General features: G+C 44.4%; 2 protein-coding genes across 2 annotated transcripts in view; both read right to left on the bottom strand.

Moving 5' to 3' along the window:
• Window positions 1-2,714: 2,714 nt before the first annotated feature.
• LOC133402549 (zinc finger protein 536-like) lies at window positions 2,715-24,480 on the bottom strand (the record flags this gene model as incomplete). The annotated part of the gene is made up of 3 exons (XM_061676454.1): window positions 2,715-3,305; window positions 14,734-15,528; window positions 22,887-24,480. Coding segments are annotated over 3 exons (2,625 nt in total), but the record flags the coding sequence as incomplete, so codon positions are not given.
• uri1 (URI1 prefoldin like chaperone) overlaps window positions 24,406-26,530 on the bottom strand; it is a 28,967-nt gene continuing 26,842 nt past the window's right edge. Inside the window, exon 12 of the mRNA XM_061676765.1 lies at window positions 24,406-24,646. Coding sequence (XP_061532749.1) covers window positions 24,520-24,646 — 127 coding nt within the window. The 3' untranslated portion in view covers window positions 24,406-24,519. The remainder of the gene's footprint in view (window positions 24,647-26,530) is intronic.

Genomic DNA, 26,530 nt, shown 5'->3' on the forward strand with positions numbered 1-26,530 from the left:
ATGTTAACCACTATTACTATGTCACGATAACAGAATAAACAAATGACAGCAGAAGAAGGCCTGATGCGCTGCACAACTAGGTGCACCTCACTTCGTAATATTCCTAATTATCGCACAGATGGAAAAGAAAAAGAAAGTAAATCACTGAGAAACATAAAAAAGATTCTGACTTAAAGTGGACAGAGTATGGAAAATATACTTTTTCATCGCTTGCACGTATGAATAATTGGGTGTCTGGAGTGCGTGGCGGCCCGCCAAATGTCAGAATTACTGGCGGGGGGATCGCCATTGGCCCAGCACTGTGTGGGCGGGGAAAATGCTGGCTCATTCGCACGTGAGCGGGCCATCCTTGTCATGGGTGTGTGTTCTGGTTCTGTCTCGGACACACCTGCACCTGAGAGCATCTTCGCCACCTGGGCCTCGCTTACCCGAATGACCCCATGCATTTAACCTCGTGCCTCATTCTTTCTGGTCGCCAGTTCGCTGTACCTCGTTGTCACGTTCCAGCGTTCCTTGTTTCCACGCCACCGACTCACAGTAAGCCTCGACCCTGTTCCGATTATTGACCTCGCCTTTTTGCCTCACGTTCTTTGGATACTGTTGCCTTTCCGGATCGCCTGCCTGTGTACCGACATCTGCCCGTTTACTCAACCTCTCTTTTTGGAACTGTCCATTTGAATTGGAGTCGTGCATTTTGGGTCCTGTCCTTTGTTCCGTTCACGACAATCCTTTCAAAATGGGCAAAGAAGTGATAGGGTAAAGTGCTCAACAAGGTGTGTCAGAAAAATTACAGTACTGGTATCACAAACTACATACCACTAGTCTTCCCCTTCAGTGTGGGCCAGACAATCAACCAGCACGTCTACAAAGGGATCATGTGACATTTGCGTCATTTAGTACGCGAGAAGAGGCGAGCGTTGTGTCAGGACAACTTGTGGGTGCTTCACCATGACAACGATACAATGCCCTGAGCATCCGACAGTTCCCGACCGAGAAGAACAGCTTTTCTTGTTCTCAACTCTGCTTCATGAGAATGGACCTGCTTTGGAAGCGACACAGCGAAACAAAAGCTGTTGAAAAAGCAAAACACACGCAGTGTAAACTGAACTGAGGTCTTGTGAGGTTTTGTGTTTGATTCTTTGAAGCTTTGTGTAACTTTAGCAGTGTATTTTTCCTAAAAGCTTTGGTTAAATTCTACTTTCGACGTTCAACACTGACATGAGGACTATAGCCAAACTGAATGATAACATGGCAGGAAGCTGGAAAGATGACAGCGCAGCAGAGTGTAACAATGGCTACAGCAGTGAGACGTCAAGTAAAACATTCATCACCATTAGGAGTAATTAATCCCCAGTATTAATTAAAGGGTGTTGCTTTAAGGGATGGTGTGGCTAATTAGGAAGTTTGACAGGATGACACCCACATCCAGTGGCCTATTGGAGGAGAACAATCAACTGAGTTCCCCCCACAGCTTTCAGAGCCTTGCAAAACTCTGTGTCCTTGGTCAAACTCAGAAGACGTGCTAGTCCTGGCACAGTTCAGAAAAAAAGTATTGACAAGTATGACAGGCCTCCGATTAGCCAGTCAGCTGGAGGCCCGGCCCTTGTCGCCTGTCAGGTAGACAGATGAAGGGTGACTGAGCATCACAGAAGGAGAGGAAGAGGATGAGGAATAGAAAGAGAGGGAAATGGGATGCGGCATAGCTCGGGCGGGGTCACCGGCAGAAGTGTTTCTGAGGCATTCCATCACGAAAAGGTGGGTGACGGCGATGGCGAGCCAGAGAATCTGTGATTGGATCAGGGATTAAGGGGCCTGTTGTCTCTTAAGGAAAGGGTGCACTTAAAGGAAGGAGGAAGTATGCTTGGAAGAAAGGACAGTAAACAAATGTCAGATGGCCCAGGCAGGCAGAACGGGTGGGCTTTGACAGACACATCTCACGCAGGCTGACAGCGCCGTCAATAGCCCCGGGACGGCAATCCTGATTGACAGCTAGCAGGTGGCGCATGAATGGAGTTGTCAGAACGACTACCAGTCAAAGTCACGTCACCGTGGCTACAAGGCTTCATGTGAACAGGCACGCAGCTGCCCAAGGTGATCTCTGGGTACGGGCGGAATGTTGGCACGGCAGGCGGAGGCATCCTGGATCATATGCTGTAATGGCAGCAGTTCGGGGGCATATTTACCACGTTTTATTTCCATAGCACGAGAGCGATCGCACTTTTTTTTTTTTTTTTAAATCTTTAAGGAATTTGATCAGGAATCTTTACAGTTTCCCCCATTTTCTTGGTTCGCCTTAATTGAGCATTGTTCCAGCACCGTGGCATAAAGCACAGGCGTTAATGGGCAATAATTATATGTGAGAGAGCCTTTCTCCCTGGAGTGGAATCCAGAACAAATGGAAGCTCTGATGTGCAACATTCTACCTCATTACATCTGCTGCCACGAAAAAGCCCGAACATCTGGCACCATATCCTGACAGATAGACAAAACTTGTGGACTGGAAGGGAAATGGAGTGATATTTAGGGAAAAGAATAACATAACATGGTGTATTTACTGGATGAAGGAACAAATGCTTCGGGCAGACTGGGTTCATTCTCCCTACTGGACAAGCGTTGTACTGATAGATGTGTGCAAACACAAACTATATGTTTGGACAAGCTGTCAAAATGAACTGCACTTATTGCTGTTGTTATACTTTCACATCACAGTGGACTTTATTATCATCGTTATTATTATATGCAACCTCATTGCTACGGATAAATACATACTGTGGATCTTCAAGAAACACTGGAATGTACATAAACATTTGCTCTTAAAGGGAATCTATCATTCCCACATTGCACATCTGAAAACCTTATTCCTTTCACTGAGAGATCTGGCTGAAGGAACCACAAAGGAAGGAAGCAGTGAAGGAACAGTTCTCTAGTACTTAGTGGATGAACACCCAAAAGTGTTATATTGTAATAGAACATAAGAAAGTGCATAATAGACCCTTTTAACTTAACATCTCGTTCTTACCAAAGCAATAATCGTAACTGTCCGTATCAGTGGTTTCCATGACAACAACGTCAAGTCCCGCAGAGCGATGCAACGTTGATCAGCTCTCTACCCGGAGCCCGATTGTCTTCCGTAATGCTCGGTGGCGATCTCGACGGCCGCTGTGGCGCGTGCGAGCGGCGGAGACGCCGGTCGGGGTACAGGCTGTTGTCAAAGGGTTTTCGGTGAACACAGATGACGTGCGTCTTCAGGTTCCCCTTCTGGGAGGCACTGTAGGGGCAGTATTTGCACGGGAATGGCTTCCGAGCTAGGGGGGGGAACGAAAAAGAAGAGGGTTTAACAAATGAAATGTATCCAGTGTCCGGATCTATGTGAGAGAAGTCGATAAAAGATTAGAAACAGCTCTCAGTATGATGCAGTACATCTCTATCCACAATAAGAAACATTGTGTCTAACGTGTACCTGTCAGACAGCGTCAATCAAATCATCACGGTCTTTTGTAAACACAGAATTTAAACACAGAAACATAATAAATCAATAAATAGATGAGCTCATTACATTATGCAGGTGTACCTAATTTTCTGACCCAGTCAGTGTCGTCCATGTACATGTTAATACATGTGTATTAACAAATCTTATAAAAACATTATACTAAATGTCTAGAACCTTTGCTGCCGCAAATTGAATGCAAAGTGTTTTTGTTACGAAATATTGTATTTATAAAATAGCAGGGCCGCAGAATCTCACATGACTGGAAACTAGTTTTACACTGCTATGAATGAACGATAGTGCCTCCGTGTGCGTTTTCACACCGAGGCCCACCGCACGCCATGCGATGCGGACGGAACCGACTAAATTGTGGCGCTGAGTGAGAGGTTCTGCAACCGGTTTTCACAAGTCGCCGACCCCCAGCCACTGGCTGTTCAAAACAGCGTCTCAGATGTCACAGATGTTATAAAAAAAAAAAAAAAAAAAAAAAAAAAAAACAATCAAAAATATGTACATGAAATTTCATGCAAAAAAAACATTTCAAAGTACAGTACAAGTGAGACTATATATTTATATATGCGTGTGTGTTGCCAAAAGTATTTGCTCACCAATCAAAATAATCAGAATCATGTGTTGCATTCACCTCCATGGTCATTTGTGTATTAAAAAAATAAATAAAAAAATCAAGCATCAGTCACATTTTGAGTTTTTGAAGGCAAGGCAAAAGCGTGGCGGACCCAAGTGCAGGGAAGCAGGGAAGCGACGTAGGAGTATCAAAAAAGGATGTTGAATTCCAAAAACAAAGGAAAACAAGGATCACGGGAAAATCTAAATACTAAATTAATAAAGTCCACAATCTAAACACAAAGTAACAAAGAAACCCTCGAATAAAGCCAAAACAAGGCACAACTGGCCAACCGTGACGTGACACAGTGACAAACACCTGACAATGACAATGAACCGACAAAAAAATGAAAGAAACCAGAGAAGTAAATACAAACAGATTGACGAGACAACGGGGAACACCCGGACAAGACACGAGTGGCCGGAGGGAGCTGATTGGTCGACACGAGGTAGAACGTTATTAACTATAACTAAATGAGCACACAAGACGTGGAAAAGCATGGAACACAGGAAAACATGAAGCAACCAAACACAATCCAAAGCAAAACACAGAACATGACAGGATTAATCACACATTCATCCATCCATCCATCCATTTTCCATACCGGTTCTCCTCACTAGGGTCGCGGGTATGCTGGAGCCTAGCCCAGCTATCTTCGGGCGAGAGGGGGGGGGCGGTAGACCCTGAACCGCTCGCCAGCCAATCGCAGGGCACATCCAAACAAACATCCATTCACATTCACACCTAGGACCAATTTAGAGTCTCAAGAGAATCAAGCTACAATGCATGTTTTTGGGATGTGGGACGAAAGCGCAGGGCCCGGAGAAAACCCACACAGGCACGGGGAGAACATGTAAACTCCACAAAGGTGACGCCAGATTTGAACCCGGGTCCGAACCAGTCGTCCACCATGCCGTCAATCACACATCAATGGAAAAATGAATTTTATCACGATATTTTCGAGAAGAACATCTGACCAACAGTTAAAGCTCAAAAAAGGATGGATGTTGAAACAGGGCAGTGACGCAAAACACAGAAGCAAAGCAACAACATGATGGCTTGAGAAGAAGAAAACATTTGAGTGACTCAGTCAAAGTCCTGACCTCAACTCATTTGAGTCGAGCTATTCATCCTGGAAATCCCAGGAATCTGCTGGACTGCGACAGTCCCAAATTCACCCCGATCATTGTGCATGACTGATCTGCAACTACAGGGAACGTTTGGTTCAGGTTATCGCTGCCAAAGGGAGGGTCGACCAGTTATTAAGTCCCGCAGTTCACTTGACGTTTTCCTCCCTTTCCTGCGGGTGTTTATGTGTTATTTTCGATAAACTATGAAAACGGGATTATTTGGTGGTATTACTTCGAGCAGATTCCATTTGTTTATTCTTGTGATTTAGCTGAGATGAGTGCTACGTTAGTGCCAACTTCTGCAGAAATGTCATAAATTCCAAAGGGTCTCTTTGCTCCTACGATAGCTTAGGCTGCAGCCCACCCATGAACCTAGAGAGGATAAGTGCTGTAGAAAATAGATGGATGGAGAGTTTATTATCTGTTATCATTTTCATGCATATTCCATAATTATATGTATATATTTAGTTAGAGTTTAAAAAAAATAGATGGACATTTTCAAAAACGATATCATACTTGTTACTACTTAGCATACCAGTTGTGCTTTGTAAATAGACAACGTCTGAGTATTTCCCTCGGTCGTCTCGCAGAGGCTGGGCTGATTTTGAACTTTACATATGAAACCCTCTCGAATCCATTGTCACCCATTTCCTGCTCACTATGAATGCACACACACACACACACAAATAGACAGACACACACACATGCTCAAGTGTTGAGTTGAGTTGAGTTGAGGAATGACAGACGTCTGCAGCTGAGAGAGGAAAGGAATGTCAAAACTTCCTGTCAGTCCCGTGCAACTTAACTCCACTCGCTCCTCTTGATGTCGTCCACTTTAACCGCACAAGCAACACGGCATTGCAATGAATCGCTTTCGTGCGTTTATCTGACCTAAACGTACGGCAAACCATCAGCTCGACACCGAAGCCCGAAGGCGTCGATTTGATTCAACAGATGAGTCATTTACCTTTGTGCTTTGACAGACACGTGTCCTCGCTCACTGCCGTGCTATTCGAGACAAGTTACCTCGTAAAATGACTTTTCCTTTTCCTGTCTGTCTCACACTTCAATGTGTTTCTCAGTGATTCACGGTTACAGTAAACCGTTATGCGCTGATGTCATTTGACATCACTTCCCAAAAGCCAAGGGCCGTTTCAAGCCTTTTTCACATTCTCCCTCCCCCTTCTCCCTTTTCCTTTCTATCACGCTCATCATCGGAGCCCGGACAGCTGCGGGAAGCTGAATACTGCGCCGTGCATCTACATAAAAATGTGTTTTGGGGGAGAAATTTAGGAAAACTCACAGAAGGTGTGTGCAATAAAAGGTAATGCTCCATCTGCTAGTGTATAATAACCTGATGGCCAATAAAGGACACACACCTGCATGCACGCACACACACAAACATATACTCATCAGAAAGAGGATAAGGCCTGACACATGAGAATATCATCAGACGCAAGGTTTTGTGCGCGTGTGTGTGTGTGTGTGTGTGTGTGTGTGTGTGTGTGTGTGTGTGTGTGTGGCGGGCGTGCGTGTGTGTGTGTGTGTGGCGTGTCTAAAATGGGAAAGAAGGGGGCTGTAAATAGTAAATGAACGTGCCTTTGTTGAGCTCACTCCTGAAGCGTCACTCGATGAAAATGGAAAATAAGTCAATTGTGACATAAAACACAGAAGTCGCTTAGTTGAATTTGTCTACAGTCTCGGCTTCAATCTCCACAATGTTCCGCATTGGAGTTAAAAAAAAAAAAAAAGAAAAGTCAGTTCAAATGAGTCAAAAAGGTCTCACGCCTCCATCAGGCCCTGCTTGTCTTTCATTCTTTCTGTCCCTCCTCTTCTTACCGGAGCCGCTGGCCTTCCTCCCCACTCCCAAAGGAGGAGAGGGGAGGTCCGGAGAGTGCAACCTCCAAATAAGTTCCATTAATCACAGACCAGAGTCTAATGTAACTAATATTTTACAATTAGAGGAGACAGCAGTGGGCTCGCAGCCATCCATCTCTTCACCACATGATCCTCTATTCATAGGTTGCTTTTCACCACCGCTTGCAAACTGGCCACATACACTATCGCGCACCACGTACACGTGGTGCGTGTGATCCTATACCTTGACATGGACATGCACAGGGACAAATAGATTGCAGGGGAAATGAGCAAACAAGGACTGCGAGGTGCTGACAGAGGGGGACAGATGATATGCCAATAGTGAGGAGGGGGAAAAGAACAATGATTGCTGACTTTGTAGAAGGCAGTGGACTGTATTATGACGAAAAGGACACTTTCACTGTAGCAAGCAACCGGCCAGGCAAGCAGCCAGGCAAGACAAGATATATTCTATTCACTAACGCTCGGCTAGCTTTATAATGTCAATTCCGATGCTATTTTCAAAGCTGGTGAAACATAATTTGTGCTGTGCTCTCTTCAAAAAAGGAAATCGAAACTACAACCCTATTTGGACTGTCAACCCCCTTCACTGCATATCACGCAACACGAAGGTTCATGGCAAAATATTAAAGGCATTACTCAGCACAGGAATCTTGTAATTTGTGTCGGACGCTCCGCTTTGTCCGCTTGGAGCCCTAATCACTAGCATGCGCTCTTGGACTGCATAAGTTTGTTTTCGGTTCAACGTCATCTTATCAACAAGATTTTATGCTTCTATAATGGATATTCAATGACTTTTAAAGACATCGGCACAGAATATGATTCAATTGATCTTCTCGTATTAATTCATTAGGGTATAAACTATATATTCATTTCTTTAGTTTATCTTTTATAGTTATTGTGCCTTTATTTGTATACATTGGGCTGGTAAACGGCCCAGAAATAGATTAACATTTTCTCTAGAAAATGGGGCAAGCATCATAAATTACCATCATTTTGAGTGTTTTTATCTTTTTGTCACATGCGCCACTCATATTACAAATCCCAGAATGCTTTGCGAGTGTGTTGTGCGAGCGCCTCTTCCCTTTCTGTTGCAGTCGTTAGCAACTATGCGACCGGTCTCCTCGAGCAAATTTACACTTCCCAAAAATGGCCAAACGAAAGACGGAAAACGGTAAACTTCCAAGACAAGTGGGAGGCAGATTGTCTGTTGGCGAAAGTCAAAGACGGACCTGTTTGTCGTGGGCGCAGCAACGTGGATGCAACAAAGAATCGAACATAATTGAATTCATGTTTTGGTTTTTTTAATGCCCTTTATCAAGTGTCAGTGTTGAAGCAAAATGTAAGTTTGTTGTCATATGATAAACTTGAACGCGACATTTCTGCAGAGAAGGGAAACATGCGCATCGCGGTGATTTTTCATGAAATATTGAGTTTGGCCCGCGCCGTTGTCCCAATTTTACATTTTGGCCCACCGTGGTTTAGCACAATGTGTCATTATTTGTCACTTGTGATACACGCCTGCATATAAAATGAGTAAAATGAGACTTTAACACAGCGCCAATGTGCAGCAATGTTATTAATAATCATCCTTTAAATCATAATCTTATCATCTTTTAACTCAAACTGAGTGATGTTTTTCTTGAATTTTTAAATATAAATGTGTGTGTGGGGGGAGCTACGCCGTGGCGATGAGACTCATGCAATATTGAATCGTCAGCAGTACAAAAATGATCAAAACATCATCAGGACCGAGTGCACATTTCTATGAGTGTGCGTGTGAGCGTGTGAGCGTGTTTGCGTCTGAGATAACGACCACGCTGACAGCGGCGGGGCCGACGGGGGCCGGAGGAGCTGAATGGTGACGGACGACACAGTGCTGAGCTCTGATGGCACACAGACAGTGAGTGATGACTGCACATCCTTCCCAGCACTCCGCCCTTCATTATCTCTACGAGGAGAGGCACGGCACAAAAGAGGGCCGCGTTGCCCTCTCGCTGCCCTCGGACGACATCTGCTCAGGGAGACAGGCGCGCCGCCGCTTACTCCTCTTTCACCTCGCTGTCGCTCCATCTATCTCCATCTACGGCCATCTTTCTCGCTCCTTTCTCTCGCTCCCTCCGCGGAGGGAAAACTCAAGAGGTCAGACAATGAGATAATGACTCATCGCTTTCATACGGGGAGCCTTTTCTTTCTCTCCATTCTTAATCGTTTCCGTATAGATCTTCTCATATTCACCGTGAGAGGCCGAGCTTTATCGGTTCATTTGTCAACTGGTTCAAAGTTATCCAAGGGCATCATGTTATCAAAACACTTTCCCCAATTGAGCCTTTGAAATATGAATGCACAGTTGAGGAGAAGTTAGTGCATTTTAACATGGTAAATGCTACCACCTAGTGGCCGCATCAAAACATCGCAGGGATGACAGGCTCGGTCGAGAAAGGCAAGGGGAGGGAGGATCGGTTCTGTTCCGTGTGAGACTAATGAGCAAGCAGACGGGTTCAAACAGGGGTCACCATCTGGCCAATTACCATTGTTGGCACATCGGAGCCGACCCGAGCTGTCAGCGCAAACGCATCACTCCATGTCCACTGCGCCCGGCAATATGTCAGCGTGCCACTCGACATGCCGTCCAGTGTGCGAGGGACGGGGGCGAGCGGGCGACGGCCGCAGACAGGACAGGACAGGACAGGACAGTCTGCTGGGCCACCTGCTTCGCTTACTTTTGGAGGACACTCTGCAAGCGCTCAATGTCACTCATCTGTCGCGATGTGCGCTTGACTGACACCGACGGCCGAATTGGGCCTGCGTCATCCGCTTCACGAGACCAAATCAATCTGGCGCGCACCGAATTGTGTGTTGAAACAATTCCTTCCAGGAGGAGACCGCTTGACTGCCAGCATTCCAAATACGGACAAAAGTATTGCGACACACCTTCGACTGAAAAGAGCATCCCTCGGATCGGGCGCTGGGCTCCCTCTTCATCTGAATTGTTTCTCTTTCCACGACCATTTAGGGAAGGCCCTGCTATGAAGAACAGAGGAGTTTGGGGTGGAAGAACTCGACGAAACGACCCCAATGCTCGCTGATACAGGCGAGACATAGCGCCAACCCTCCCCATTTCGACGGGGCGCCCTATTTGACCGCCGTCCGTCGCGTTTCTTCTTTATTTCTCCTGGTTGTAGGTGTTTCCACTTCTTGACATTTAAAGCGTGCGAGATGTGCCACGCGATGCCAGAAGAGTCTCCGTCATCGATTTAGACCGTGAGAGGAACAACGTCCTTCTCTCAAAGCATTGCTAAGACTTTGTGTCACATGCATGGTGCTCATTACATTTCTACGATCATCTGGATAAAGGTGCAAATGTATGAATTTATTGTCACCGTTTGAGTTTTGGCACCAATGGCATCAACCGTCTCTTTGTCATCCTCCATGAGCCAGGAAATAGCCTGCAAACTATAAAACAGAATACACACACATAAAACATTTGAGGCTATATTGCGTGACAGTCTACTTATATATTATATAATGTGTTGCTAAAACAAGACTTTTGGCACCATATACCTACAAAGGGGGAGACCGGCTTCGTATTTGGTTTTCCTTTTTCAGATCCAGTAGGCCAGGGTGTCCCAATAACCTTTATCCATACAGGAATTCGAAACATGACACCTCAGGGGAGCCTGATTTGTCATTTTGGAATGTAAATGACATTAGGTGATACAATTATGACAGGTTGACAACTCGGAGAGGCTTCGGAAGGGAGAGACGCATTATAATAACCATCTGCGCAGGATGACACAAAACTTGGAAATCATAAAGAAAGGGAACAGATGTGAATCCCTAATGCAGTTGACAGGCACTTTCCCATCTTTCGCGTGAACATATTGGCTTGTGGAATAAAAAGGATGTGGGGTTGAGTGAAGGTGTATCACGTTGCACTCATCATACATGGATATCAAAGACCCCAGCTGTTGGATCCCCTCTCCTGAGAGGCAGCATTATTAAATCTGCACTCAGCAAGCGTATCCCACCAGCACAAGAGCTTTAGGCCTCTCTATCAGGGGGCTCGATTGGCTTGGGCCATTTGTAACCTATCGCACAAGGAGATGATATCACTCCTTAAAGCGTGGAGGTAATCAGGGAGGCGCACCTGAGTCTTCCTTAGCTCAGATCAGCTAGAAGTTACAGTCGGGGGGGGGGGGAGCTGAAGAAGAACATTTGTTGGGCGTCAGTGAGGTTTGTTTTTTATGGTCTGTTCATAAATACCTTTCACACTGGTGGCTGCCAAAATGTTTGTTGTTTTTTTTGGGGGGGGGGGGTGGGGGTGGGGGGGCGGAGGGTCGGGACATCTTGTAGCTAACGACGTCACACATTTGTCGGCCATTTTTAGGAAGCCTGATGATGATGGGGATGATGATGATGGTGATCAAACACCTGAAGCGCTCCAGAAAGCAAATGATAATGAACTTCTTTGACCACTAGATGGCAGTATCCACCTTCAAATCCTAAAGCCATCTGAAGGCGTCTACTTCCTCTGACAGTGTTTCTCAACTTCCATAGAGCCAAGGAACATATTCTATATGAGGGGAAAAAATAAAATCTCAAGGCGCAGCACCCAAAAATGTCACAAAAAGTAGATTTCCAGGGGAACCCAAACGTTTCACAAAAACTCATTCATTAAGTATTTTTTTATGTGAAGCAATCATTATTGTTTTAGTCTTGATTCAAGTGCTTAAAATCACATCAAAATGCTTCATCTATCGCGAAGTTTCAAGTACTGCCCCCTTCTCATGCAATGGACTATGGCAACCATCTTCCTACTGTGCATGCGCAGAATTGATTCAGAGAGAGTTTAGCAAAACAAAGTCACAAACTTATGAGGAAAATCAAGCGGAGAAGAGGAAAAGGCGAGAGGAAAAAAAACAGTGTTCGGCAAAACTACCAAAGGTTTCAAACGTTTTAAGGTGACACCGAATGTGTGTAACTGACAACAGCAAGCGAGCCAGATGCTCCTGCCTGCCAGTTGCAGTAGCGCTGCTGTCAGTGTCAGCTGAGTAGGATGCAGTGGAGCTAAACTGGAGAGTGAGTGACATGAGTGACACTTATCATCATGGAGATGTCGAGTGTTAAAGTGGTGGAAATGGTAAACTAGATTAAATGTCGATAAATGTTCTTATCAATTACAGTCAAAGCGTTGCGATGATTCAATTGCGAGATACAAATCCTCATGAAGGATTTGAAGGACTTTATCTTGCTCAGGAAATACGGAAATGTTCTCAATTTTTTTTCTGTTGAAGATAAACATCCAGCCATCCATTTCCGAAGCCCTTTTTTCTCACTAGGGTCACGGGTGTGCAAGGGCCTATCCCGGCCGACTTGGGGCGAGAGGCCGGGTACACACACACTGGACCGGTTGCCGTCAATCGCAGGGCACATATAATGTACACACACTCACGTTCACACCGACCGACAATTTAGAGTCTTCGCTTAACCTTTTACATGCATGTCGTGGGAATCTGGGAGGAAACCAGAGTAGCCGCAGAAAACCCACACAGGAAGCCGGATTCAAACCCCCAAGCTCAGAACTGTGACAAGCATGTGCTAACCGTGCTGCCGTGATAAACTTGAGAATTCAAAACCTTGACCCATGACTGGGTTGGCCTCGGGCCGCCGAATGACTAAATACGCCCCAAACCGGCATAGATACAGTGCGGTGAAAAAGGTTTTGCCCCCCCCCCAATTCTCAAATTCTTATTTTTTTACATCGTTTCCTCACTTTCGTGTTTAGGATCATCAAACAAATGTAAATATCAGACAAATATAACCCAAGTAAACATAAAATGCAGTTTTTCAATGGTGATTTTTCTTATTACGGAAAAACAAGTATTCCGGCCCTGTGTGAAAAAGTAATGGCCCCCTAAACCTAATAACTGGTTGGGCCATCCTCAGCAGCAACAACTGAAATCAAACCATTCAGAAGTTGACTTGCAGCTGTGTTTTGGATCGCTATCCAAGAGCGCTTCAGCTTGAGTTCACAAACTGAGAGCCAAACATTCTCCTTCACAATTTGTCTGGTGAAGAGCGGAATTCAAAGTTTCAGCTATCACAGCAAGTCATCCAGGTCCTGAAATAGTCAAGCAGCCCCAGACCATCACGCTACCACCACTACCGTTGTACCTGACTGAAAGTTAAAGAACTAGTTCCTATTTTGGCCCAATCGGACCTGAACTTAGTTCACTTCTGCCCGATGAAAGTTATTGAGCTCATACTGTCATAATATGGAATAGATTTTGTTTTTATTATAAGAATCGATATGATTAAATATTTTGTTAATATCGTCAGCCAGAGCTGCGAGAAATGCAGCTACCATCATCCCCGTCACACTGTGTTGCATGTTTTTGTTTGCACATTAAGGACAAAAGTCCTGTTTTTTTTTTGTTTTTTTTTTAAATTTTATTTATTTCCTCATTGAACAAAAAAAGACTATTCAAGTTTTTCCTCCTGTTTTTTTAGATTGTAGGGTAAAAGCTGCAGCTGGTTACTTGTGTGGACTGAATGGGTTGCAACAGTGAGGAAATGAAATGCGAGTATTTGGAAGGAAATAGGCCATCGGCAACATATTGGGGAAAAAAAGAACTCGTTAATTTTTGGAACGGTGAACTTTGTTCAAAATGTTGAATCGCGAACTATGAACTGAACCAGTTCATTTTTGGAACAGCGAAGTGAACTTCGAACTCGTTGAACTACTTTCCCAACACTGACCACCACCATGTTTGACTGTTGGTACGACGTTCTTTTTCAGAAATGCTCTGTTACATTTACGCCAGATGTAATGAGACACGCCATCCGAAGACTTCGACTTTTGTCTCGTCAGTCCATACGACAGTCATTCGGAGGTTTATTTGTTTGTTTTTTTAAGACAAGCATTATGTTCTTTTTTTGGTCAGCAGTGGTTTTTGCCTTAGAACTCTGCTATGGATAACATTTTTGCCCAGTCTCTTCCTTATTATTGAATCATGAACACTGACCTTAACTGAGGCAAGGGAGTGCTGTAGTTCTTTTGATTTCGTCCTGGGTTCCTTTATGACCTCCTGGATGAGTCGCCGCTGTGTTCGTCAATTACTTTATTTCTTGTCCGTTCTTGAATTTCTTTGGATCATGACATTTGGTTGCAGCTTTTTGAGATATTTTGGCGTGCTTAGTGAAAATGAACCCCCCAAAAAATGCGATTAGCCAAAGTTAATTCATGATTTAACAAGGGGTGCAATTATATTTTCACACAAGGCCAGGTAGGTTTGAGTTGAGTTTTTTTTTTCCTTCTTCTTAATAAATAAAACCATCCTTTAAAAACAGCATTTTTGTTGACTTGGGTTATCTTCGTCTGCTATCTACATTTGTTTGATGATCTTAAACATTAAAGTGGGGAAACTGCAAAAATATCCAAATTTGAGGAGGGGGCCATTACTTTTCACGGCACTGTTTTTGAACACAGATACATAATTTGTAGTAAAGCAAGTCAAATTGGATCCATTTCCACAGCGCATCTAATGATCTCTCACAGCACAGTAATGTGCCACAGCACACTAGTCGGGATGGGAATCGCTGATGCTTACCTGATGCAACGTTATTCATGTTGCCCACATTCAGGGTGGTCCTATGGGTGCCGCTCCGGTTCTTCTGGGCTCTGAGGAGCGAGAGCAGGCCAGCTTGCTGATAGGGGTTGATCTGATCTGGAGCCACGTCGTCAGGTGAGGACATTCTCGTTTCTGCTGCGGACCACGGGCCTATCTCGTCACGCTTCTTTCCCAGGACGTCAGCCTGGCCCCCATCGTTCAGCATCTTCCATTCAACCGCTTCTTCATTTGCTTCTTCCCTATCTCCTTCAATGCAAATTTTTCCATCTTCACCTTCCACGCTGAGCCCTTTTGACCCAATATTATGTTTGCCCACACCTTCTTTTATTCCCAAAAGATCACACCTATACGCAGGTTTCACATCGAGTTCGGCGGCGTAATTTTGAAGTGGATTGAGTCCACTGCTGAAGACCCCAGACATTTGGACCAGTAGAGCAGTAGACATGGTGGAATGAGAGGAAACGGACAAGTCTAAAGGCTCGTACTGGGACTTGTTGGTGTGGGCAGAAGAAGGACTTTTACTGGCTGGATTCTTGTCAGGGACCAGCAGGCCATTTTCTCTGTCTGCGGAAAGGAGGTGAGCGCTCATAGGGCTCCTGTCCTCCCCGGACCTGGGTCGCAGCTTCGGGTTGGGGCTGGAGCTTCTGCTGCTGGCGGGCTGCAGTGGAGAGGACAGATCCCTGCTGTTCTGCCAGGACGGGAAGTGGTAGCGGTCCAGCTGGAAACCAATGGCGCTGTGGTCGCTGGAGGGTGGACACTTGTAGACATTGTCGCCTAACGCACACAAGAGCAGAAAACACATCATCAAATTGCGTGTGCATAGCAAGCATTTTGTCTCGAGAAGAGAGAGGCACATGTAGCGACGACTGTTCTCGACATGAAAAATGTTGCAATCGCGTACCGGGCTGAGTTGAATGATTTAAGCGGTGCCCCGCAGTAAATCATGCTTGTAATCAGCTTTCAGCTCCAGTGATCCATCATTTTACAGTATGGATGCCACCACCGTGTGCAATAAATACACCCAAAGATGTTAACACTAAATAAGATTCCTCCAGAAATAATAAAAGAGTGAAATTGTAAAAGATCCGAAAGAAGGCGGTGGTTGCAGACACAAAAAGAGAGAGAGCCCTGTTCTATCAAAGGGCGGTAAACGGGTTTGACAGTCATGTGGCCAGCTCCGACTAACCACAATGTACAAGAGCTCCATTTATTTTTTCATTTCACGTCCAAAATGTTTATTAATGTAAAGAAGGGCAGAGTGGTTTGTCTCCTTTTTTGTAAGAGCTTTAACCCCCCGCCCCCCCTCAACCTGTAACAATATGAAATTCATAACGTCTGCTTTTTTGTGTTTACCTACAAAGTGATCCTCATAATATTCCCAGAAACACCCTCCAGGGTTAAACACACATCCTCGTGACCGTTTTGAGTAAGCGCTCGTCGGCCTCATACTGTCTTTAAACAGCCCAGCTGTTCCGCTGCCATTCCAATTACAGTAAAAGTCATCCAACGCCATTAAGCCACAAATATTGGCAGTTTATTGCCCAACACTCTCTTGGCATTTGAAGGTCAGGCCATACATTATACTGTGTCTTTTTAGGGATGCGTCTGGGATAGGCAGATAAACCCACCACCATTAATTTAATTCCATGCATATTGATGCCTTATTGTTCTTCTTTAATGGACTAATATCTGAGTTACAACAGTGATTCATCCCCGCCAGAGAAATATCAATTTCATACACCTCGAGATGTGACCCTGAGGTAATCCTCCAGATCTAATGATCTGAAGTCAGCACTCGACTTTGATTCCAACTTTAATAGAAAAACTACTACGGTGCAGTGAATGGTAATAAAAGGAGGGTTTCGCTTTTTTTTATGTTTGTAATGTAGATTTCCATAAAATATCACCGTCCTTGAACAAAAGACAGTCCCTCCGCTCTGCACTGTGCATAAACACTCACAGACCTCAACATTAGGCACACCTGCACAATCTAATTCATCGATTCTGAAATAAATTTGGATTGACACCTTTGCAGAAGTATAGCTTTGACGCTCATGTAGCTAAACTAGGTGACCGAGTAATAAACCAAACAGCACTCAGTGTGAAACAGTGCAGTTCTACACCACTGAAAACTACGACGACAATAACATGTTGTAAATCTGATATCTCTGTGTCACTTAACGATCAGAATTATTACTGTATCCTGGCAAACGAATTTTTTTTTTTTTTTATTGCAGCTCTTGAACTCATTTTCCTTGCGTTTTGGACGTGTTCGTCAAGTGGCCCCTCGCTGTGTTTGTTATTGTGGCAGTAGATTTCAGTGTTGTAGAACTGCCTTTTGTGTACACTATGCATATAATACACGTAACCTGAGGGAGGCAAAAACTTTAAACGGCAATAGCAATGTTCGATACAGATATATTTGATGGTGCACACGGCCTGTGTATATGTAACAGTATACAGTGTGTGTGGGTATGTTCGCATCTAATGTCTGTGCGTGAACTGTGCACAGCAACCAGCATCATGGATGTGCATGAGCGGGAAAGTGGCTTGAACAGTGCCACGCCCTTATGTCTCCAGTAAGACCGCAAAAAAAAAAAAAAAAAAAAAAGAAAAGAAAATCAAAACTGCTTAATGGAACTCTTTCAGTTGCTCTCCATACATCTCAATTATTCTGCGGTTTAAATTTACGATGACATTGCCGGTCGGCTCCAAATGCAGAAAACACAAAGCTGGCCTCATCTTTCAGCATCCTAAAGTCATTTGCCAGCTTACATGACGGCAGTAAAACAACATAAAGATTCTGCTGCTTTTTTTGCTCTTCCTTTGGATGGGTGCCATCTCTGTGTGATTGCCTGGTTCATGCTAACTTAATCAGTTTAAGATTTACTTACACTGTCGAGGCTCACAATATGTGAGGGGAGTTATTCCAGAGCTTAGATTTATCAAGCAAAACTCCAATTACTGCATCATTACAAGCTGCCGCCTCTCTCGCCGAACACAGAACGTATAATAAAGCGACGCATAGGCGTGATCTGACCTTACCGGATGTGCAGAGAAAACCGTAAATAAATATATAAAAGCCTCAGGCAAGCCTGAAAAAGGAAAAGAAAGTGAGCAAGCATACTTGGACAAGTGATTCATTTCGTATGGAAATTGGCGATAAGATTTACACCCATACAATCCCATCAATGCAATCACAGCCTCGCGTAGTATATGCTTACACAGCCATTGGGCAGTTACATTGTTGACATCGAACTGGATATAGTGTGCCTCTTTCTATATGTGCAGTCAAGCACCTGAGATGCAAAACAGTTATTCATGGTGGCTGGTTCGCTTTAAGATGAAACGGAGTGGGAGTCGCACGGCAGACTGGTGAGGAAAACAGGGGCGCCAGATGTTCTTTGATGTTTATAATAGCATATATTATTAATATTAATTAGACCACATAGTCAATGACGCATTTGGGACGTTTCCAAGTCAATTAAGCCACATGGCATTCAGGCTACAGTGGAAACAATATTTCAGGGCAGGTGTTCAAAAGTCCCTGGGTAAATCTTTTTATCTGCATGCTAGGAAAACAAGCATTTTGAGCTTAATTTGAGTCTCATATCTGCAATAATAATTAAAAAGAGGATTAAATGACAGAAGTGCGACTGAGGCGCAGAAAGCTAACAGGTAATCTGTCTGCTTAAACCAGTCTGAGTGACATGTATTAAAAAGAGTAACACCTTTCAAACCTGATCACCAATGCATACGCACATTGTTGCAGCAGAGTGGGATAAATAATGCGAGGGGGAAATCTCATTCATTCATCAATGAAGACTTTCCTGATAACGGCGGATTGTTACATACAGTATGAAATTGTACTCCTACGAAGAGAGAATTGTTTGTTATACTGTACCGCTGAACTCCGTGACTGTTTTCCCCTGAATAAAGAACAGGCTGACAGCTGAACTCGCATGCAAAATATGTGAATCGCATTATTGTAAATGTGAAAGTCACTCTATTGTGTCCATTCACTTGAGAGGTCGAGAAATATGAAACCACTGTTTACGTCATCGCTCAATAAAGAGTCAGTAATGTAGGAATATTGCTATTGTTGATAATGATGTTAAAGTAGTTTTAAGGGTCAATCAAGGACTGACATGTTTGGACTGCCAAACATTTATGCGTGTACCTATACAAACCTGATGATAGAATAAGCTACATGCAACTTCATTTGGGAATTATTTTCACATGATTAATGAATCAGCAATTATTCATACTGATAGTAATTTATGGTTCCTTCCACATTTATTCCTCTGTAACTCCAAACTATTTTGTTTACTGTTCTGTAAAGGGTAGCTCGCCGTTAACCTTTTCCTGCCATCAATCACAAAGTGGAGACTCCAGTAATAGAAGCAGTGATATTGAGGAAAAAAAAAAAAAAACAGTGATATTGTGCACAGCAGACGGGTCCTCTGGTCAAATCGTTAGGTTTTTACAGGAAATTATTAGTTCTGGCTGCCTTGATTGTAACAGTTTAAAAGGACACTTGATTACAAAGAGAGAATTAAGGCGAGATCGTGCAAGAGGACATCATCACATGGTGTCTGCTTACTGACCTCGAGGTTAAAAGTACTAAACGGACCACTTAATTATGATGTGTCAGAGCATTTTAAAATCGTTCGGGATATGTTTTCCTCTAAGCTGGACCAATGTAGGTCACAAGCCTAAAGCATGCATCCTTCATTAGTTAAACATCCTAAACGGAGTCATTCCTTCCTCCTATGTGCATTCTGAAATCTGCCCTGATCAGATACCGAGCGAAGCAATTTGCCTCCTATTGAAAGCAGACTGTGATTTCTAATTTAAGATGCTATTTGTCGCTCGCAATCTAAATCCCGAGCAGGATCTGAACACGTCAAACAAAGGAACCGTCTCTCACCCTGACAGCCGTGACTGTACTATATTTGCCTTCCATATTGAGAACATCAATAACATCATGACCACCATAGGCTATAGTATGAATAATGCAGCCAGTAATTCTGGACTAATCAATGTTCCTCAAGCTGAACATCTGGCACTGGTAACTCTTTCTCAGCATCTCCGCTCTCCTGAATTAGAAAACACTTTCTCACTTCCTCCCTCCTCCCCTTCCTCGACATCCGACCATCCAAAAAGGCAGACTTGATCAGTGACAACACACCCCCGCCCCCATCTCCGAAAAACTTATCCCCAGTTATTAAAGCCTCATCAAGTGGTGCGTGTTGGCCATATGTGTAGGATTTACCTATCTGTCCCGTAGCAGACCTGAGTGTTGAGCCCGGGCCAGCAATGTGTGATTGTGTTAATTAATCTGTCATTGTGAGCACGGGGAGCAGCTGCAGAGGTCTCAGGGATATATTGTCAGAGCTAAACAATGCGGTGCTAAGCCCCCAGAGTGAGCCTACCATTACACAGGACTAAGAACAGAGAGGAAAGGGAGGGAGGGGCGGGGGGGGGGGGGGGTGGAGAAAGCGAGAGAGAGAGAGAGAGAGAGAGAGAGAGAGAGGGAGGGCGGGAGCCCGCCGGATTCATCATTGACTAAAGCAATGACGCCTGACCTTTACAATGAATTAGTTTCCATGCTTAATATTGACTGAAATTAGAGTCTGATGCCGAATGTGCCATCCCTGCGCTGTTTGTGCTCAAATCCTCAGCTCGCCGGCGATCATAAAGGTTTCCTGCAAATGACAGCATATGGTCTTGGAGATAGGGGAGAAGTGAAAACAACAGTGATTAAACGTGTTACTTAAAGCGAAACTACAAGTGGATTCAGCCGATACGTGCCTGCATTTCCATGTCAAATATGCAGATAGCAGTATATGTGCACAACGTGTAAACAAAACATCTAAAGAGATTAGGCCTGATCCATTTATCTCTGCTCAACGGCCCGCAAGAGCACATCAGACTCGGATGGACTTTACTTAGTGGTAAACAACAACCATAGTGACAAACTGATGGGAAAACAACACCGTATGGCTTTACTGTCCTCTCTTCTCTTAAGTGTTATGGCAGTAATTTAGGCCCATGATAGCATGTTAGCAGGATGCCATGACAAGAATGACATTTACCCAGAGAGCCAAATCATCCGAACCGCCAGGTGGAACAGAAGACTATCAATAAAAATACCAGGTGGTAGATCAAATCATAAAAATCACTGGGTGGTATATATCAAATCATTAAAAACACCAGATGGCATGCATTAACATCTTGTGCCCCCGGAGGCAAATGCTTGAGAATGTGACAGATATAAAATAGAGGGTACTAATTATCCCTACAATGCCCATGATGCCATTATCTTAAAAAAAAAATAAAAAAAATAAAAAAGAAGAAGAAGAAGAAGAAGACGACGACGTTCTTGTGGATGACAGTAAAATCTGTGCTGTTGCTGACCCTGCATTCCACATCCGGCTTCTCCTATGTAGAAGAAAGACGAGGCTACACCGAGGCTTCACATTGCTGCGAGGATGTTTGAAGGATGAAAACATACATTGAAGATGATGAGATGCAGTCGTTTGACAATTTCTTTTCAACGCCGCTGACAAGACAAAGAAAGCTGAACAAATATTCAAGGCATGCCAAAGTGATTCACTACTTCATGTTCCATGAAGTTAGGGGGACTTGGCAGAACATTAAAATATGATGTAAGGGCTACAGGCTATGACATGTAATAGATGAACATCTGCACTTTAAATCTGCCCTGGACATTTATTGAAGGTTATTCATCTCTCCATCCTTTTATCTGCATGCTTTTGAATATTGGTATTGTAAAATGCATATTGGGAAAAAAAATCAACGCACTAAATGTCATATACCTTTCCAACTATGCTCAGTGGTCCACATTGAGATCGCTAATGAGTGTCGGATACAAAGTCTGCCTTTTCAAATATAACAATTCTCAGTTCTGATTGACAGTGTCTGAGAGGTATTCGTATCTATTATTGTGGTTGTAGCTTGCAAACTGCACGCTCTCATACTGACACCTGTTTCTAATATTTGCCCTTTTTTGTAGCTAAACAGGCGAAACCGAAACCACCGTCGTGACGTTGTGCAGTTCAACAACCACCGCGATGATAAAAGTAGAAAGAAACAGACTGCAAGCGTCAGGATTTCATGCACAGGCAAATATACAATTACAAATATAGTTAAGTATTGTTGCAAAACACACACGCACACAATATATGGATGCGCACTTCATATATCGTATTTGTATGACTTGACGGCGGTGCGGCGGTCAGCTTAAATTCCGGCCGTATTTTTAGCATGTTTGAAATCCCATGGGCATTTTGATTGGCTGTCATCTGCGACGTTGCTACAACATGCAACGGCGATTCCAATTTCGATAAGTTACAAATAAATGTTTTATGATGGTGACAGTTTGACCCTGGGACTGGAATGTCGCTATCTTATTATTTCCGATGGGGAAAATGGCTTCCTTCAAGGGATTGGGTTCGTACAGATTGAATAATAGATGCTAGGGGGGCGGGGGGGAGTCGGGTTGTGGATCCTATTTTTGGACATAATAAATAAATACTCTTTAACAATGAATCTTTTTAATAATAATCATCATAATAATAATAATGGGCGGCACAGTGGCCGACTGGTTAGCACATCCACCTGACATTTCTGAAGACCGAGACGGTTCAAATCCGGCCTCGCCTGTGTGGAGTTTGCATGTTCTCCCGGTGCTTGCGTGGGTTTTCTCCGGGTACTCCGGTTTCCTCCCACATCCCCAAAAAATATGCGTGGTAGGTTGAGTGAAGACTCTAAATTGCCCGTCGGTGTGCATGTGGGTCCGAATGGTTGTCGGTCTATATGTGCCCTGCGATTGGCTGGTGACCAGTTCACCCGCCTCTCGCCCAGAGTCAGCTGGGATAGGCTTAGCACGCCCGCAGCCCAGGTGAGGAAAAGCGGTACAGAAAATGAAGGAATGAATGAATGAATGAACAATAATAATAATAATAATATTTATCAATTCCATACATATGTTTATTTTATTATTTCTTACATTAAGGGTAACTTGAGCCTCCAATAATCAAGTAACCTCTCCATTCAAACAAACCCTATTATTAGCCGTGTCATCTCTAAACTCTAAACTCTATTACCTATAACTGAAGCTGGAGAAGAGGATTGCGGTTGGTGTTCAAGGGCGCTTCCAGTCTCTGTCACGACCTCGGTCGGCCCGCGACGGCTCAGGCTGCCTTCGCTGCCGGGTCGGCTGCTCACGTTGCCGTCTTGGTCGGCGAGACCCACTTTGCCGTCGTCCACGGGGGGGCGTCGCTCAGACGGGTAGGGGGAGCTCCGCCGGTGCTGCTGATCCTTAGTGTTGAAGATGCGCTGCGGGGGTGTCATGATCTGCCAGCCCGAGTAGCTCACTGCATCCCTGCCGGAGACGACCTTCTGCAAATAGTCCAGGTTGGCGGCGCTCAGGGAAGGGTGAAGGTGATTCCAGCCCAACAAAGAGGAGCTCTTCGTATCGGTGAGCGGACCGAGACTCGGGGAAACCCCGCGACCTAGCGTCTCTCTATCGCTGATGTCAAGACCCGCTGTGGCGAGTAACTGGCTATAATCTGCCTGGTCAGCGCTGTCGGCTGTGAGGAGCCTGTTGTGAATGCGGGAGATGTACTGCGAGTAGAGGTTGCTCTGATAGTCTTCTGTTAAATGATTCATGTTAACAGAGTTGTCATGCTGAGGGGGGAGATGAGCCTTAGAGGCCAGCTTATTCAGGTGGACCTTCATATGGTTCTTGAGAAACCAGGGTTCTTTGAAGCGACGGCCACAAATTTGACAGCAGTGCTCAAAAGAGTCCTTGTGTTTCCTCATGTGACCCTTGAGGAACCAGGCCTGGCTAAAGGTTTGTCCACAAACATCACAGGGAAATTCACCACCGGGCTTCCCCTTGTTGTTGCCCTCCACTGGGGGTTTATGGCCTGGCGCTGAATCAGTAGTAATGTGCGTTGTCTCAACATGGCCAATAAGCTCCTCCTCATGTGCCGCAGCAAACTCACACAAGGTGCACTTGTAGGGTTTGTGCAGAATCCGGATGTGACGTTCAAGCTCCTGCTGCTTCCTGAACTTGCCCTTACAGAAGGAGCAGCGAAAGCCTGTGGGTGGAGCCTGGGTGGGCTCATCCTGCATCACGGTGGCTTTAGGGGACGTGGAGGCCGTCGGTTTGTTGTTGGGGAACTGGTTTGGAGTCTGGGCCTTTTGCGGTTGTTGAGGTCGGGTTATGACGGATGTTTGCTGAGGCCCGACATGACCGGCTCGCATGTGCCTGTCCCTCAGTATGGCCCTTTCCTCGAGCTCATGAAGCAACCTGTTCTCCTCTCGAATGCGTCCACGGCCTTTACCCAGAATGCCTTGCTTGTGGGTACGCAGGTGTATCTTCAGGTTGCCCTTCTGTGCAGCCCGGTGGTCGCAGTAGGGGCACTTGAAGGGCTTTTCGCCAGTGTGCGTACGCATGTGCAGCGAAAGGATGCTGTTAAAGCGGAAACGCTTACCGCACAACGGACAAGGATACTTTCTGTTCTTGCGATTGTCATCCTGAGCCGAGTTTACCTGGGTAACAATGCTTTGATTTGTAACCCTCAATAACTGCGAGAGCTCCACTCTCCCATTCATGCTGCTGAGAATTCTTGCATCCATGATTTGATTGGCCAGAAGCGCCATCTGGCTCCTAATTGGGCGGGTGGGCGGCCTAATGAATCTGTCCTTTCAGTGTCTGGCTAAAGTTACAGACTAGTGGTCAGGGGTGTTTGAAAGGTCTGCAGTGAAATGTGCGCTGGCTTGCTTGTACTTATTCAGTTTAAAACAGGATGTGGATTCATGCTGATCAGATGAAATCTCAGCTTGTTGCAGCTCAGACCTAAAGAGAGAACAAAGGGAACATTAAGTGCATTCAAATTCTGGGGAAACAAAGAAAGCATTCACAAGCAAGGAAAAAAAGAAAATTCAATTCAATTTACAAAATCACAAAAACTATATGGATCGCTACGGAATCTTTGAACCACTATGTTTGACGCAAGAAGGGTGCCTTTCTACCGATTAGCAAATGTGCACAGTTTTGTCTTTGCGTCTGCTGTATAACGCCAGCGATGCACTTCAAATAGGTCAGTGAATAAAGCAAAGCAAGTTAGAACTCATCTCATCCTGTGTTAAGTATACCTGTGGTTTCACATTAACATTGGAGACTGTGAAACTGCTGATTAAGTCCGCCCACAAAGACTAACTCAACATACTGTATCACCCCTACGAAAGGAGAAGATGGAAATCTTTGTCTTGATCTTATGTTGTTCTGAAACACCATACCAAAGCAGCGAAAACATCAAAGTCTGACCTCTTCGACTTACTGTTTTTTTTTGTTTGTTTGTTTTTTGCATTTCTCAAAGCACCAAAATACTTAAAGAAGAAAGATTAAAGTAACAGAGTTAAGGCACACGAGTACTGAGAAAAATAAACAACTTAATGATGCAAAAATGCAAGCTCAATTTAAGGAGGGAAAGTATTCAAATTGAAAGCATTTTTTTCCTCCCCAGCACCATTATTTGATTCAACTGTGGCAGCAAAACAAAGACTCAAATTCACATGGTGCGACAATGGTAGGGGTCACATAAGCGAGGCCTGTGCTGCACCAAAGGGCACGGAACAAAGCCTTCACTGTCTACGCTGAATTAACACAAGCTTACATCATCCTGAGCTGCAACCTCAGTCACTCATGAAAATGATGTACACAAAAGCACACAGTTAAAGAGCAGCAACACGAATTGAGCAACATGACTGCACTCGACTATTGATCAGCAATCAATGAAACCATACAGACCACATCTAATCATATCTTACAAGAACAAAAAGGGAATGTGCTTTATATAATTTAACCTCAATGTTCCGTTCAAATAATCAGCACAGGTATGTGTGTGCGTGTGCGTGCAATTTAACCTCAATGTTCCGTTCAAATAATCAGCACAGGTATGTGTGTGCGTGTGCGTGTGTGTGTGTGTGTTGGGGGGTGTGCGTGCGCATGTAATCAGAGCGAAGGATTACAGTAATTTGAGCTATTATTGCAGTGGCCTCTATTAATGGCAATATAAGACTGCAGCCTTGTACATCCAATGTGCTAAACAATATCCAATCTGAAGTGTGCGCCCAAATCAATACTATCGATCAAATTGCCTTTTTGTCATGAAACCACAGCAGGGCGCCATTTATGATTCCTTTAACAGGCAATTCACATATGCTCTTTCATACGTCGGTCCTGTCCAATAAAACGATTGCAACCCCCACAGTCATTCTCGGAAAAGATTTGATGAGAGACCAAATTTCTATTTTTTTTTTTTTCAACCTGCTGCCTACGTAGTATGTGGTGACGATGAAGATGCTGTACACAAAACATATATATATATATATATATATATATATACTGATAAATTATATGCAACCCCGATCAAATCATGTCTGCCACATAATATGATACTACAAAATCTTTAAAAATGGATTCTGACTAACTAAGCATTGCAGCATAAAACCTTCACTCGCGTCTGTGTGGAATTGCAGGAATTCTGTGTTTAGGAGCAGCGTGCGGAGCCATCAGGTGTTTTCCTTCTGTCACAGAGTATTAGGCTGTTTTTTGGGGGGGGGTTTTGGAGCAGATTCGCAGTGCTTGAACGCTATTAAACATCATCTCCCAGCAGCACCTCTCAGGCAGGGCGGCGCATTGACGAACAAGGAGCAGGTGCGATTACAAGCAGGCAAT

The sequence above is a fragment of the Phycodurus eques genome, chromosome 5, assembly GCF_024500275.1.
Source record: "Phycodurus eques isolate BA_2022a chromosome 5, UOR_Pequ_1.1, whole genome shotgun sequence".
NCBI classification, from domain to species: Eukaryota; Metazoa; Chordata; class Actinopteri; order Syngnathiformes; family Syngnathidae; genus Phycodurus; species Phycodurus eques.